Raw genomic sequence first — 15,800 nt, 5'->3', positions numbered from 1 at the left:
ATGAGATTTAGTCTCATTTAAATTGTTTGGCCAGGTTCTGAGCCATAGTTGTCAATTGAGTATTGGTAATAAATGAAAAATGGAATAACTCATGGACATCTTAGCCATGGAGTTGAAATGTGCTATAAGCGGATATAACTAAGTTAAATATTTATCGAATGCTAATGTTTTAGTTATTGTTCATATTATGTTTAGCATATCTCTACTAGGCGTTGGCTCACCCTATATAGGACATCATTTTCAGGTACAGGTATGATGCCACCTCCAAGGACGTAGCTTGGGAGGCTTGAGGCTGTTAGACTACCTTTTGTTGTTTTTGTTGTATTACATGCATGTCAATCCTAGGGCTTATTTTGTGTAGAGTTAGCACTCTCGTTTTGTAACCAAGTGTTGACTTGGAAAGTTGTAAGCCCATAGGGCAATTACGTTTATTGTGAACATGTAATACACTTTATAAGAATACTCTGATGATTGTAATATAATATCTCTTTTCTGTACCTTGAATGTATGATATTATAGGTTTATTTTGAGGGCGTTACATTTGTAATCAAACAATTTTCTCTCATTTCCTTTATTTCTTTTATATTTTGTTTGTTGTTAAGTACACAAACAGAATTAATTAATTACAGTGAAGATTGTCCAACAGTTTTGAGAATCCTATATTATAGTGGTGGGAGTGCATTGAAACATGGACAAAGTAACATACATTGGCACAAGATCCTCTATCCCAAAGTTCTCTCAACCATATAATCATGCCACAAAATTTTCATGTTTTGAGATTTCCCACCACATTTATTTCCGATGTACCTAAAAGGAGATTTCCCGCACATTGAAATTCATTGAGAAAGAGAGAGAGAGAGATTTGTTTTATTGAATAAAATTGTGTATAAAGGGAGCTGTTAAGATGTGCACCTCAATAAGATGTGCACATCATATACACATATATTTTAAGCCATTAGATTTTCACAAATAAATCTCAGCCAATGAAGAATTTGATTTGGAATATTGGCAACCCCTTCAACCGGTTACTTTTTTTTTCAAATTGTTTCAGTTTTTTCCCCAAACCCCTCTGTTTTGGAGACAGCACGCAGACCCTCCGTCTTCGCCCTCGAAGACCATCACTCGAAGGCCATCCCTGCGAAGACGACCCACCATCGACTTCGCCTGAAGGGAGACAGCACGCAGACCCTCCCTCTTCGCCCTCGAAGACCATCACTCGAAGGCCATCCCTGCGAAGACGACCCACCATCGACTTCGCCTGAAGGTATGTCTCTCTCTCTCTCTCTCTCTGTAACTTTTTTCTCTCCCCCTTTCTCCATGTCCATTGTATGAAACCCTAGACCGCCGCAATCCCTTTCTTTGAAACTGTGAGTCCACGTTTGTGAACTCACTGGGTTTGTTTATAAAAATAGGAAAATATTAGGTTTAGGTTTTTTATGTTTGTTTGCTTTGATAGTTGTTTTGATTCCCTTCTTCGAAATCCCCTTTTGTTAACCCCCATTTCCTGTATCGATTGTTGCTTACACAACCTTATCAGTATTTTGGAGAGGTTAGCTAAAAGGTTAAATATATTGTTATTTGATTTTCTATAACTTTTTATTTATTTATTATGTATTATGAATCGTTTGTCATAATACATTATTTTTGAAAAATTTGATTTTATGTCAATCAGGCTTGACTTTGAACTTTGCATTTAGGGCCTAGGAGGTATTTGTGCTTAAGTGTGCCTCACACTTTTACTAACATTGATTTGAACTCGTAGTAGATTCACTAGTAGCCTTGCTCCTCAAATTAATTATGTCTTGTTACTCATGCAACAAATCATAAAAAGTTGGTGAACTCTCTCAATTTCCCTTGCATCATTGTCTCCAATCAAAATAGAACTCCAATACACTAATTTTTTTACCTTGAATCAAGTACAACAACATTTCTTGTAATATTATGTATATTGCCCGATATTTTTTTGACCACCATTTTTTATGCCATTGATTTAACTGGCTCAATAGAACAAGAGAGCCATTGAGACAATTCCATCCTAATCTCATATATATTTGGAAAACAAACATTGGTTATGGGTTTTTTATGTTTGTTTGCTTTGATAGTTGTTTTGATTCCCTTCTTCGAAATCCCCTTTTGTTAACCCCCATTTCCTGTATCGATTCTTGCTTCCCATTCTTCAAAGTGCCCCTTTCACGTTTGTATATATAGTAGAAGGATTGCGAAGCTCGTATCGTGAGAAGGATTAGCTATGGTTTTTGCTGCAAAGAGAGAACCTGAAGAACATAGACAACATGACCACAATATGAAGAGAGATTGAACACAAAATACTTAAAACCTTTGAGCCAAGAAAGGTGAAGTGTTGTAAGAGTTATCCAATTTTGGGTATTTATAAGATTTATGAGAATGTTGTATTGGTTCAAGGAATCTTCATAGTCAGATTACTTGGTATGACAACTATGAATGATTATGTGAAAATCATTTATGCACTTGGATTTACTTTTTGATATCCTTAAAAGCTAGGAATGTTCGTGGAAAAGTCTACTTTTAGAGAGATTTTGTATATTTCATGACAAGAATAACATGCGCGACAATGAAATTTTTGAAAATTTAAGCCTTAAATAGAAGCCCACAACACAAATTAGGCTAAGGACATAGTAGCAGTCCTTGAATTCAAAAAACTATGGATGTATTCAAAGTTGTTGTCTTCTCATTTATTTATTTATTTACTTTCCTTTTGTATGTAACTTAGCCTCTTTTTCTTTTTCTTTTTTAATTGTTTTCTAGTGGTAATCTGCTTTGCAAGTTGTCAAAAAGGTAGACCTACTTGGATTTTTCAGAGGAATGACACATTGACTTCTTGAGAATTTAGTTTAACCATAAAATGAACATACATGAACCTTTTATCTCAAGTTGGTGATAAGTATCTTATTCAAAAGTAGTACTATAACTGTTTCTAGAAACATAATTTAACACTTCAAATACTTTCTACCCACAATTGTGCCCTCCATTTACCATCGCATGTTTGTGTTTGCTTTTTGATTATTTGTATCGATTGTCAATGTAAAGAGTGTTTTTTTAGTTGTTTGCACATATTATATGCATAGTAGAGCCAAAGCGACATTAATTTTCATGATGATGATCACATCATAATGAAAATTTTATGTTAGCTATGAAATTTGGATTTATCAAGGAAAGGGAAATATTGAAACAAATAAATATTTTTGACTTTATTTTCTTCTTTTCCTTTTCTTTTCCTTTGTTGGCCTCCACATATAATCAATGATCCGAAATTAATCTTAAAGTTTTCGTATTTGTATTTGCATATCCTGCATTAAACTGTTTTAGGAAGTAAACTTGTTTTTGCCTGAGAAGATGGTTATACTTGTATATTTTTTTTACATCTTCTTGAATATACAAGTTATGAAATTCTTAAGTTCTATTTACAATAAAGTACCCAAAACAGTGTGTCAAATCTGTTACAGAAAAAAAAAAAACACCAGATTAAGAAGGGCCTGCCATTATTTTATTTTATAGTAGGTAGAAGGGCCTACTGCTAATATACATATAATTTACAAATATGTGTTTTGTGTCTAGATGCATCACCATATTTGTTGCAAATTAGTTTTCTTTCTTCATGTGTTAGTTCAGCATTGGTTCACTGTTAAGTTATTAAGATTAGGACTCTAAACCAACCGAGTTGACCTAATAGTTGACTTGAGAACCTAACGAATTTTAAATTGTATTTAATTTAATAAGTTGGTCACAACCCATTGTGATATTCAGTTATAACCCAACGTGGTGTTCATCACGATTCATTATAGTGACTTTCTTTTTAATAAAAATGGTATTTGGAGGATTTTGACCATTGTGATATTTATTTTTTCATGCACATTCACAATTATTGACCAGTACCACATGTTGTTAATTCTTTGAAGGATCTCATCATGCTTCATCCTTAGACAACATAACTCCTCCTGCAAGAGTTTTGCTGAGGTTCTTGATTTGGCATTTGAAAAACAAGACAAAAGAGAATTAGGAGATGAAGAAAATAATAATGTTGCACTATGAGAAGGAAACTCATAAGTTTGCCATAATTCACAAGGAAATTCACTGTGCTCCCTTAAAATTTTAATTCATATAAAATTTTGTCTCATTTTTCATCTCTTTTACACTAAATATAAAATTTAGCATTGATAATCGATATGTCTATACAGTATCTATCAGCTCCGATTGCTTTCGCCTTAATAAAAAGGATGTCAAAATATGAATTGAATCGGTTTAGGTTTTTGATGTTTGTTTGCTTTGGTAGTTGTTTTGATTTCATATATATATACATATATACACTTCAAATTTGGCTTAAGTGTGTGAAATCTGATTTGTGGGTGATTGAATTTTGTACTCATGTAACTGATATGAGACTGTAATTTTTTATTTGTTTATTGAAATCTGTTATGTTTGTAACAATTACTCTTGTGCTGGCTTGTTTTTCCTATTAGAAAGAAAATTACAGTGGTTTGGGATGTATTACCTTTAGCAATTGTTTGGGAATTGTGGAAAGTGAGAAACGAATGGATTTTTTGATGTTATTGTGACTTAGTTGAATATCCATTTAGTTATTTTTGTTTTTTTTTTCATCAAAAGCGTTAAAAAATTATCTGAAATTATTTCATTAAATCTCATGAAGGGAGAGTTATTTCTTTTAGCAAATTGAGAACCAATACAGTAAATCAAAATTTCATGGGAAAAAAAAAAAGAAGAAGCATTGGAGATGGGCCTGATCAAATTTGATGAAAAGGGGAATTTTGGATAAGAGGAAGGTGTTTAAAAAGATTTTACTGAAAGGATTTGAGTAGTTCATATAAAATCAAGTTTTTTTTACTCAAATTTGAAATCAAATTAGTTGAAAGAATTGGTGAAAGGTTGGAGATGCTCTAAAATGGTTTATGAGTTACCTTGGAGGCGATGAAATGCCAAAATTTGATAGGACTAAGGCCTACATTAGAAAATCTACAAGGTATTAACAATATAATAAAAGTTATGAAATGATGAGATTTTTAACAGTGTATGAGGACACCAATGTCTTACAACTATTTTTGGGATTCTATGTTTGAGGAGCAAATTATTTGTGCAAAGTTCATAGAAATTTAATTTAGCTACCAAGTTGTTATGATTTGAACTTGTAATTGACCGTGCAAAAGTAAAAATAGGGATATCTATAACTAGTGGTGTGATTTGTAGAACGTGTGTATCTTAATGTGTTGAAATAAAGTAGCAAGACGGATAGTTAAAAAGTAAGTTTGTGATGATCGGTATAGGTTGCTTGCATTAGGCTAGGTAGACAAGCATGCATTGTAGGCATAAGATCAGTCTAAGTGTGATGCTTGTCTTTTATACGAGCCTTGCTTCTTGGGCTCGAGCCTTTGTTTTTTTAAGCTGCAAGGTTTTCTTGTAAGCTGCATTCCTTGATCTTCGAAGTGAGTCTTAATCCATAAGCCTCAACAGCCTTTTAAATTGATTGTGACATTGTTTGAAAATAGAAAAATATGTATTAACAGTGAACATGGAGGTAATGCATCTTTTGATGATATGGCTAGCAAGGTAGGCAATAGAAAGCACGCTTGCCTAGTAACATCATAATCATATGAGCATTTTTTTTATGGGATCATCCACTTCTTTGTTCCACCATTTAGTGTTGTAAAAAAATGGCATGAATTAAAAATTGTCTAATTTCGTCTATTTTCGTTTCTATTCACAATTCCTATTCAAATTCAATATTCAAGCATAACCTATCAGTACTTATTGTTTAATTGACTCGCATTACATGGTGTACTAAACTATTAAATTTTGTCATTTTTCCCTTGTTTTTCCTTTTTGCCCATAAATGCAAGATTCAAATACAATCTAAAGGTATTTTTGTTTAATTGACTCACATGGCATGGGGTACTAAAATCTGTTAAATATTTTTCGTATATAGATTCTTTCTTTTCTCGCCATAATCATTAATTTCCTTAACTATTGTCTTCTTTACTAACTCAATTTCGATGTTTTGTTTTTGTTTGTCATAGGTCCTCAATTACTCCATCTTAACGTCAAAATAAACCTATACCTCCGACATCCCTTCCTTCGTAGCGGTTGCATTAGCAGGTATGCTTTTTAATTTATTTGCTGTTAATTAATAGGCAGGGCACTGGCGGGTGTGCTATTTTATTTATTTGCTTTTAATGAATAGCAGGGCACTGGCGGGTGTGCTATTGTATTTATTTGTTTCATTTTAATTGATATTAGGGTACTTGCTTCTGTGTTTTTGAATTTTTTTTGCTTTGAATTGGTAGCAGGGCACTGGCTGGTGTGCTTATTTATTTGTTTTTTTAAATGAATAGCAGGGCACTGCCAAGTGTGCTATTTTATTTATTTGTTTCATTTTAATTGATAGTAGGGTACTTGCTTCTGTGTTTTTGAATTTATAGCATGGCACTGGCTAGTGTGCTTATTTACTTGTTTGTTTTTAATGAATAGCAGGGCACTGGCGGGTGTGCTATTTTATTTATTTGTTTCATTGTAATTAATAGTAGGGTAATTGCTTTTGTGTTTTTAAATTTATTTGTTTTGAATTAACAAACAACACAATTGACCCCTAGCGACAAATAGCATGAAACTTGTAGAACATAATGGCCTCGTTTGGAAAGTGGCTATTTTAGTAGGCCATTTGGCTTTTTGGCTATTTTAGTAGGTTATTTCAGTTTTGGTGTTTGGGAAGATGAGATGAATTTTTAGTTGGGTTCTTGTATTGGAACGTGTGTTGAAATGATGTTTAAATTTAAAATGACAAATTTGTCCCTAACTTTTTATTTTTTAAATTGATATAGAGGGGCAAAATGGTAATTTTCCCATTGATGTATCAATTCTGGCTGTGACAGTGTAGGCACAGCCTACACTGTCCAGCGCAATGCCTTTTTTTTTTTTTTTTTTTTTTGTTTCTCCAAAAAAACTGTGAACATTGCCACTTTTTGGCTTATTTATCAAATGAGGCTATAATAGCCTCGTTGGCAGCTTCCCAAACAGCGCCAACGTTCTGTTTTGAGGAGAAAGGATAAGAGGATTTGTACATACACCAGAAAAGTCAGGAGTGACATGGTTCAGGATGTCCTCAATGACTTGGAGATTGGGCTTGGCATAGACATCACGCCCATCAGGCGAATGGGTTCCCTGAATTTGCTTCATCATGGCACTGTCATCAGATAATGACATCCGACGGACATTCTTGGCCAGTTGCTGCATTATGGGCTTCTTTTCCATTTTTTTGGGAATTAAGAAGGCAGGATGGGGATAAAATGGGTTTTTGTGTGGTTTTGCAGTGGCTCAGGGTAAGCTATACATAAGGACGAAAAGTTGGAATAAATTCTATAATTGAATCATGTTATACCTTGCTTGCCATAGGGTTTAAATTTTGTTAAATCCATGCTTGTCAGGTGGATAGAGATGTAAGAAAAAGGTAGGCCCATGATAACATTGTCTTTACAAAATTTAAGAAGAGGTTTCCCAAAAGATTAATGTTTAATGTTCCCTTAAGCCCTTTTTGAGGTAATTTGATTAACATTAACATGTTAGTTGATAAAGCTACCAGAAGGGTAGGTTTGTGCTTTTTGTTGTGACAACAATACCATGCTCAGTCACTGCTCATGGATATGTTTGGTTTGTTTTCAAATTTTTTGGGGAAAGAAAAAGTAGAAAACTAGTTTGGCAAACTTTTTCTGAAAACAAAATGTTTAGAAATATCATATATTCATTTTTGAAAACCGCTATCACAAGTTTTTGAACTTTGTCATGACGGAACAAACGAAAACAAAGTAACACAGCGGAATCACACAAGAATACAAACATACGAGTGGTTTGTCTAAAAGCCTACATCCACGAGCAAAAAACGACAAAGGGTTTAACTATCAAAAGAAGAGAAATTATAATGACCGACTGTTTCTATCAAAAGTCATTTTTGTAGCAAAACTTCTGTTTAATCTCATAACCCTAATCCTCAAAATAACTCATAATATATATTATGATTGAATGAAACAAGAATCAGGTCAGAACTAGTAAGCCCATTAATTGAGTCGTAAGCATCGCCAATAGGTCATAAGCACAAATTGGATAAAATAACCTACAATTAGACTTTTAATTGAGTCGTAGACTTTTATCTCTGTTATTGCTTATGCAGTTTGTTAAGGTGAAAAGATGTGCAAAATAATATTTTTCGTAGATAGATTCTTTCTTTTCTCGCCATAATCATTACTTTCCTTAAGTATTGTCTTCTTTACTAACTCTATTTCGATGTTCTGTTTTTGTTTGTCATAGGTCCTCAATTTCTCCATCTTAACGTACAAGTAAACTTATACCTCCTCCATCCCTTCCTCCGTAGCGGTTGCATTAGCAGGTCTGCTTTTTAATTTATTTGCTTTTAATTAATAGCAGGGCACTGGCGGGTGTGCTATTTTATTTATTTGCTTTTAATGAATAGAAGGGCACTGGCGGGTGTGCTATTGTATTTATTTGTTTCATTTTAATTGATATTAGGGTACTTGATTATGTGTTTTTGAAATTTTTTGCTTTGAATTGGTAGCAGGGCACTGGCTGGTGTGCTTATTTATTTGTTTGTTTTAATGAATAGCAGGGCACTGGCAGGTGTGCTATTTTATTTATTTGTTTCATTCTAATTGATTGTAGGGTACTTGATTCTGTGTTTTTGAATTTATAGCAGGGCACTGGCTGGTGTGCTTATTTACTTCTTTGATTTTAATGAATAGCAGGGCACTGGCGGGTGTGCTACTTTAGTTATTTGTTTCATTTTAATTAATAGTAGGGTAATTGCTTTTGTGTTTTTTAATTTATTTGTTTTGAATTGATAGCAGTGCACTGGCTGGTGTGCTTATTTATTTATTTGATTTTAACGAATAGCAGGGCACGGGCGGGTGTGCTATTTTATTTATTTGTTTGATTTTAATTTATAACAGAACACTGGCAGGTGTGTTTGTAATTAATTAATTTTATTTTAATTTATAGTAGGGTACTTACAGGTGCTTTTTTATTATTGGCATATAATTGATAGCATAGCACGGACTGGTGTGCTTATTTGTTCATTTTCTATAAAGAAGTAATAATTGGTAGCACAATATTGGCGGGTGTGGTTTTTTTGGTTTTTTGTTTGGTTTTAGTTGTTAGTAGGGTGCTTGCAGACATGTTTGAATTTTTTATTAAATTGATTGCAAGGCACTGGCAGGTGTGCTATTATATTTATTTGTCCTGGAGATGTAAATTATAGCAGCGCAATGGCATGTGTGTTTTTTAGTTGATTTGTTTCGTTTTAATTGCTAATAGGGTACTTAGAAGTGTATATACAATGGATGAACCTGAAAGTAGTAGGCCTGAAGAGGTCAATACTGAAATTGATGATCAATTTGCTCTAGATGGCAAGGATGATGTTGTTGATGTGAAAGAAGGGTTAGCTTCCCAAACCTATGATAGTTTACGAATGCTTACTAAGGAAGATGTGTTGCAAATGAAATTCAATTCAGAGGATGATGCTTATACTTTCTACAATGCATACGCTAAGGTCATCGGTTTTAGCGTACGAAGAAGTAGAAAAAGAATTACTGGAGACAACAAATTTGTAGAGAGTAGGAAATGGGTTTGTTCAAGGGAAGGTGTAAGAGAAAAGAAATACTTGCAACGTGTGGAACGGGTAAGAACTCCTAGGGCAGAAACTAGACTTTTTTGTAATGCCACATTTCGTGTGCGTTATGACAAGACAGCTAGGAAATATGTTGTGACCCACTTTGTAGGGGAACACAACCATCCGTTGGCAGCACCACACTGCGTCCCTTTTCTTTGGTCGCATAGGTTTGTAACAAGTGCAGACCAAGCTCAAGCAAAGGCCATGCGCAATGTGGGTATGAAAACGAGTCAGATCATGGATTTTATGGTCCATCAGTCAGGGGGTTATGAGAAGGTGGGCTTCATTCATAGAGATTTGCACAATCAATTCCAAGCTGAGCGCAAAGTACAACTCGCAGAAGGGGATGCAGAGGGTGCGTTAGGATACTTGTCAGCTAAATTAGATGCAGATCCATTATTTTTTTTCAAATACAACGTCGATAAGGACAACCGGTTGGACAAGATTTTCTGGGCAGATTGTAGGTCTCGAATGGATTATGCTGCATTTGGTGATGTATTGGTATTTGATACAACTTATCGTACAAATGCATATAAGAAGCCATTTGTAATTCTAGCTGGCGTGAGTAACCATTTCATGACAACTATATTCGGATGTGCTTTGTTGCCTGATGAGACAATGGAGACATACACGTGGGTGCTGGAAATGTTAATGGAGGCCATGGATGGTAAAAGACCCATCTCCGTTGTAACAGATGGTGATAGGGCAATGCGTCAGGCAATCAAAAGAGTTATTCCAAACTGCAGACATCGTTTATGTTCTTGGCATCTGGAGAAAAATGCCTCAACAAATGTCCACATACTAGAATTTACAACTGATTTTGCACAGTTGATGTTGAAGAAATGTAAAATTGATGAGTTTGACAATGCCTGGGCTGCTATGGTGAAACAGTACAAGTTGGAGAACAATAACTGGGTGTCGGATATTCATCTGAAGCGTGATAATTGGGCTGAGGCATATCTCCATGGTCACATGTTTGCTGGAATGAGGAGCACTCAACGTGTCGAGGGTATAAATGCATATTTCAATATATTCCTAAACCAAAAGGTTAGGCTGTATGAATTTGTAGCGCAGTATGATAGGGCTCTTGCTAGAATGCGTGTTAATGAGGCAGAAACAGAATCTAAAACAGAGAATAGTTTCCCGGTTTTGACTACGCCATTGAGGAGTTTGGAGAAACATGCAGCTGAACTCTTTACTCGGAAGATTTTCTCATTGTTTCAACATGAAATCAGGAAAGAGGGTAAATTGTTTGTGATGGAAAGAGTTCAGCTTGAGGATCATCGCACCTACCGTTTTGGTGAGTACAAGTCACCAACATGCACGTGGACGGTTGAGTATTTTCCAGCTAATATCACAATGAAATGTTGTTGCTTGAAGTTTGAGTCGTTTGGCATCCCTTGCTGCCACATGATTGCTGTTATGAAATCTGAACAATTAATGTGTATTCCACCGAGTTGTGTCTTGCAGAGATGGACAAGACGTGGTAGGTCAAAGTGTCAACAACCAAGTCTTACCCAAATTTGTAGCACCCTAACACAGACAGCTCGGTTTGGTATACTCAGCTCCTGTTTTAGTGAAATGTCATATTATGCCTCACACGCGGACAAAGATTTTGAAGAGGCAAGGGAAATAGCTTTCCAGCTGACATCGCAGATGAAAAAACGTTGGGCAATGAGAAAAGAATGTAACGCCGAGGCTGGGGACAAAAATATTGCACCCAAACTATATGGCGTTGGTGATCCGAATGTAGTGAAGACCAAAGGGAACCCCGGAGGGACATCTTCTATGGGTAAACCTCCAAAACCAAGGCGGTGTGGGTATTGTAGGTATGGTACTTTCATTGTATGACCTTTTAATATCCTGTTACATGCATATGATTATTAAAATCGTTTATGCATTATTTGCTACTGTAGGAGCATCGGACACACGAAGCGGACGTGTAAAAAATTGGCTTCAAGTAGCCACAGAGAGGGTAGCAACTCAGACAGTGAACCATTCATGAACACAGAGTTGGATCCCCACACGGATGATATCGATGAATTGCCAATTTATCCAAATGATCCAGTGTAGTTGACTTTCATGATGAGGCTTACAGTGATCGAAACATTGTTTTCACAAGGAGACATTAGTGGCTAGTAGTTATGTTTTGTTAATGTCTTAGTTGTTTTAATCTTAGGCATTCTTAATAAATTTCGTAGTTTGGAGAATAATTTTGAAAATAAAGGTGAAAACATTCAAAATTTGTTTGATTGCTGATAAAATAGGGAGTTGCTCATGCCATTACTTTACAAACAATCACTGTTAATAATACCGAACTGTCTCTATTTCTCTTTTGTAGATTTTTTTAATTGTCTGTTTGCTTGGTAAGAAATGGTGGACATTGCTGTTAGGTGACACATAACTATGCTTATAGTGGAATGGTATGGTATCGATGTATAGGTATAATAAGAGATGATGGAGATGTGCATTGTCAAAATATAAACAACTTCATCACCCAACAAAAAATTTAGTAACATGAACCCAACTTGTCATTCAAACAATAGCGTACCATTAAACCAACTTTGCAAATGTACTTCCTTAAAACTAAAAGCATCTAAGAAAATTTTGGACTTGAGGCTGTTGATGCAGTCAAATTAGGACTTGAGCTTATTTGGCTATTTGCTCACACAAGAGATCCGAATCATGGAATAATCTTCATTTTAAAATTTTATTTATATTTTATTTAATTTCATTATTTAAATTTAATATATATATTATTTAATTTCATTGTTTGATTATTATTATTTTTAAAAACAAATTTATTTAAAATTTTAATTAAAAAAATAATGTATATTTGTATTGATATTTTATTTATTTAATTTCTTAAAAATAAATTTATTTAATTGTGTAAAAAATAAAATAAAATAAATTTTTATTTAATCTAATTAAAAATAATTAAAATATTAAAGATATATTTAATATTGCTATTACTTAGTAAATAATTAAAAAAAAAAAATAGTCTTTTATTTATTTATTCTATCCATTCCATCTAACCAAACGTTAAATTTACTAAAAATAATTATTTTCAAATATGTAATCTCATAAAAAAATAAATGCAAGATATATATTCAACGCAACCAAATAATCTGGAGATTCACTCAAGTCCTATGATTCTAATACCTGTATCCCTTGCTGCCATTGGTGGCACTACCTCAGTCTGCCATCCTCCCACCGGTGTCGCCCTACTCCGACGCCGTCATCGTCCCACTGACGATCATTCGAGTAGAAGGTGCAGCAAATCCCGATCAGAGCTATATGAGGGTCTCTCTCTCTCTCTCCCCCCTCTCTATTTATGAAAAGCTCATACTTTCTACTTGTCTTGGCAATGCCAAGAGATGATGAGAGACTTCCTAGTTTATGCTTGAAAATTTCAACTTTTCTAGAATAGACTTGATCAATCTGTCTATATCTCAAATGTAAACTGAGAATATATTATATTTAAACTTTCTGAGAACAATAACTCTTGCCTATTCACTTTCTGAGAAAATATCTCTTGCCTATTCCATAAGTCTGATATAGACCTATAAAATGGTTACCCACATCAACCAATTGTACGCAACACATGGCGTGAGACTTGTCTGGTTACCAGTACTTCTAGTGCTCATTCTATGTGCAGCTACTTATGTGGCACTTCTAAATTTCTCTGTGACATTATATCACAAAATTCTCGGATTTTCATGTAGTCGTCTTTTCATGTTTTTGGTGTTTCATGCTATATGCGTCGTTATTGTCAAAAGTTACAGCCCATCATCTACTGATGTACTTGATCCATTCTTGCCTGTCCTCCACTTTCGTTATGGAGTAGAGGAAGAGCACACCGAATACACAGACAGTACCTATGAGGAGCAGAGCAGCCAACACGGCAGCAAGTACAACGACAATTACAATGATGACGATGACAAAAATATATAAGCCATTTATCATGGTTCGGATGGTTACGATGAAGAAAACGATGACAATGGTAGCGATGGTGTTGTTGGTTAGGATGATGATAAAGACGAATTTAACAATGATTTGGAGAGCAGAATTGAGGGATTCATCGACAAGGTCATAAAAGGATGGAAGGAAGAATTGTTAAGAGAGAATCTTCACAACGGTTATGGGATTAACAGATTTGGAATGAAATACTGTACATTAATGTTCTATAGTATAGCAAGTTTCACTTTTGTGTTTTGTAACTGGTTTTCTATACCTATTTCATTTCTTCTTTTCAAATCTAAACTTCACCTTTTTTGGTTGGGAATTTAGGGTCTACAATTGTTATCTTTTTCATTTTCCTAGATGTGTTCACTTTTAGGGACGATTAAACGTGCACCATTGCTTTGCACCACACAAAAGAACTGTTGTAATTTTTTGTTTTCTAATAAATATATAATAGTTTCTTGTGTTACTTGACCCATCTTAAAGAGTAAATTTTCTGTAAATAAAACGCTCGCCAAACCAGAAACAATCTTTTCAGTTGTTGATAATGTTCCAGCTAAAGTTTCTATTTTTCCCCAAATATGGACGAAAAATGTCCTAACAGTACAGTTAAAGTGACTATATAAGGCATGTGAACACTCCTAAAGTGACTCAGTTCCTTCTGCTGCTTCTGAGGTATGTGAACACAAAATGGCATTATATTTGTTTTTTATATAGGTGTCTTCTTAGAAGTTTCTATATAAGGGTGCAATTGAGGTTAGTAGTTGAACACACAAACTTAGAAGCTCTTAATTGTATTGGAACACTATTGGATTAAATTTAAATTTGATTGTACTATTGTATGGTATCAATCCACTCCTAGCCGTTAGTGCAATTTGAATGAGATGAACTCTCTTTCAATTTCTGACTGTGCTTTTATTACGCATTAATAAAAAGAACTTAATTTCAGAAATAGGAGCCAGCTGGTATTGTTGTTCTGCCAATTTTTTTTTCCCCTGAAGCATGTACTCTTTCTTGTTAGTTCTTATAGCAAGTTCCCATGTTAGATTTTTTGTTTTACTTTCTTATATCTTGTAGTTAGTTTTTGCACAATAACTATTGCTTATCTACTATTTTTTGTGTTAGGCTTCTACTCGGGAATCTGTGGAAGTTGTCCGTGATTATTGGGTAATATTCCTTGATTCAGAGCAGCAACTAATCAAACTTGAAGATGCCACGGAAAAAGACAACAAAAAAACCGAGTAAAGGAAAAGCGGAAGCTCCTCACGTTGACCTTGGTATTTTTGCTAAACGGGCTATTACGGTAGAGCGGGCTGTCAAGTTGAAGGAGTTAACTCATACTGATATTCCAGCAATTGTGGGCCACCTGCATATCCAAAACCTAATCGAACGGGAAGGGAAGGCTAATGTCAACCTGGTACGGGAATTCTTTGGTAGCATACAAAAGCCAACTGATACAGAGAACTTGATTCTGAAAACAAAACTGAGGGGGAAAGATGTGGTGTTTTCTGCGGATTGCATATCAAAATTCTTAGACATTCAGCGACCAACACATGATGACAAAACACAATATCCATACCTTCCTGGTGTTGACCTTCCTAATGAAGCCCAAATTGTTGATGATTTGTACATTGAAGGAGTCATACCACAAGACAAGTATCATGTAAAGTCCTTGAAGCCTGACGTTGCCGTTCTTCATCTTATCTTGTGGTACAATCTTGACCCAAGGGGGGTGAAATCCACTTTTGACCATGAACGAGCACTCATGTTGTATGCTGTCCATAATTTCAGCCCTCTAGATGTTCCGAAGATAATTTGGCAAGTTGTGGATTCTGTCGCAAAAGCTAACAATCCACATGCAGCATTACCATTCGGCCTCCTTGTGACTGATATGCTACTTGAGCTTTGTGTACCGACTCGACCAGATGATGAATGGAAGGGGCAGATGAGCCACATAGGTCGTGGAACGTATGGGAAAACACAAGGGCAAAGTCGAAAGCACCGTGAAAGACAAGATCCTACTTCATTGGAGAGCATATCAACTCGTTTGTACGAGGCTGTGTCCATGTTGAACCGGATGGAGTTGCAGCACAAGAAAGACATGAGGAAGGTCAAG

The 15,800-nt window shown here is 35.0% G+C and overlaps 1 protein-coding gene and 1 long non-coding RNA gene across 2 annotated transcripts; both read left to right on the top strand.

Moving 5' to 3' along the window:
- Positions 1–896: 896 nt before the first annotated feature.
- LOC145819808 (uncharacterized) lies at positions 897–15,347 on the top strand. The gene is made up of 4 exons (XR_014360584.1): positions 897–1,264; positions 6,066–6,144; positions 8,347–8,425; positions 14,810–15,347. It is a non-coding gene; the product is annotated as an uncharacterized LOC145819808 (long non-coding RNA).
- LOC145819807 (protein FAR1-RELATED SEQUENCE 5-like) lies at positions 10,696–11,804 on the top strand. The gene is made up of 2 exons (XM_082913664.1): positions 10,696–11,550; positions 11,638–11,804. Exons 1-2 carry the CDS (start codon positions 10,706–10,708, stop codon positions 11,792–11,794), a joined length of 1,002 nt encoding a protein of 333 aa, XP_082769790.1. The 5' UTR covers positions 10,696–10,705; the 3' UTR covers positions 11,795–11,804.
- Positions 15,348–15,800: the final 453 nt, after the last annotated feature.

The sequence above is a fragment of the Camellia sinensis genome, chromosome 2 (genome assembly GCF_055761805.1).
Source record: "Camellia sinensis isolate YWXY chromosome 2, ASM5576180v1, whole genome shotgun sequence".
Lineage (NCBI taxonomy): Eukaryota > Viridiplantae > Streptophyta > Magnoliopsida > Ericales > Theaceae > Camellia > Camellia sinensis.
Note: the sequence above shows the minus strand (reverse complement) of the source record. Positions and strands in the feature narration are given on the sequence as shown.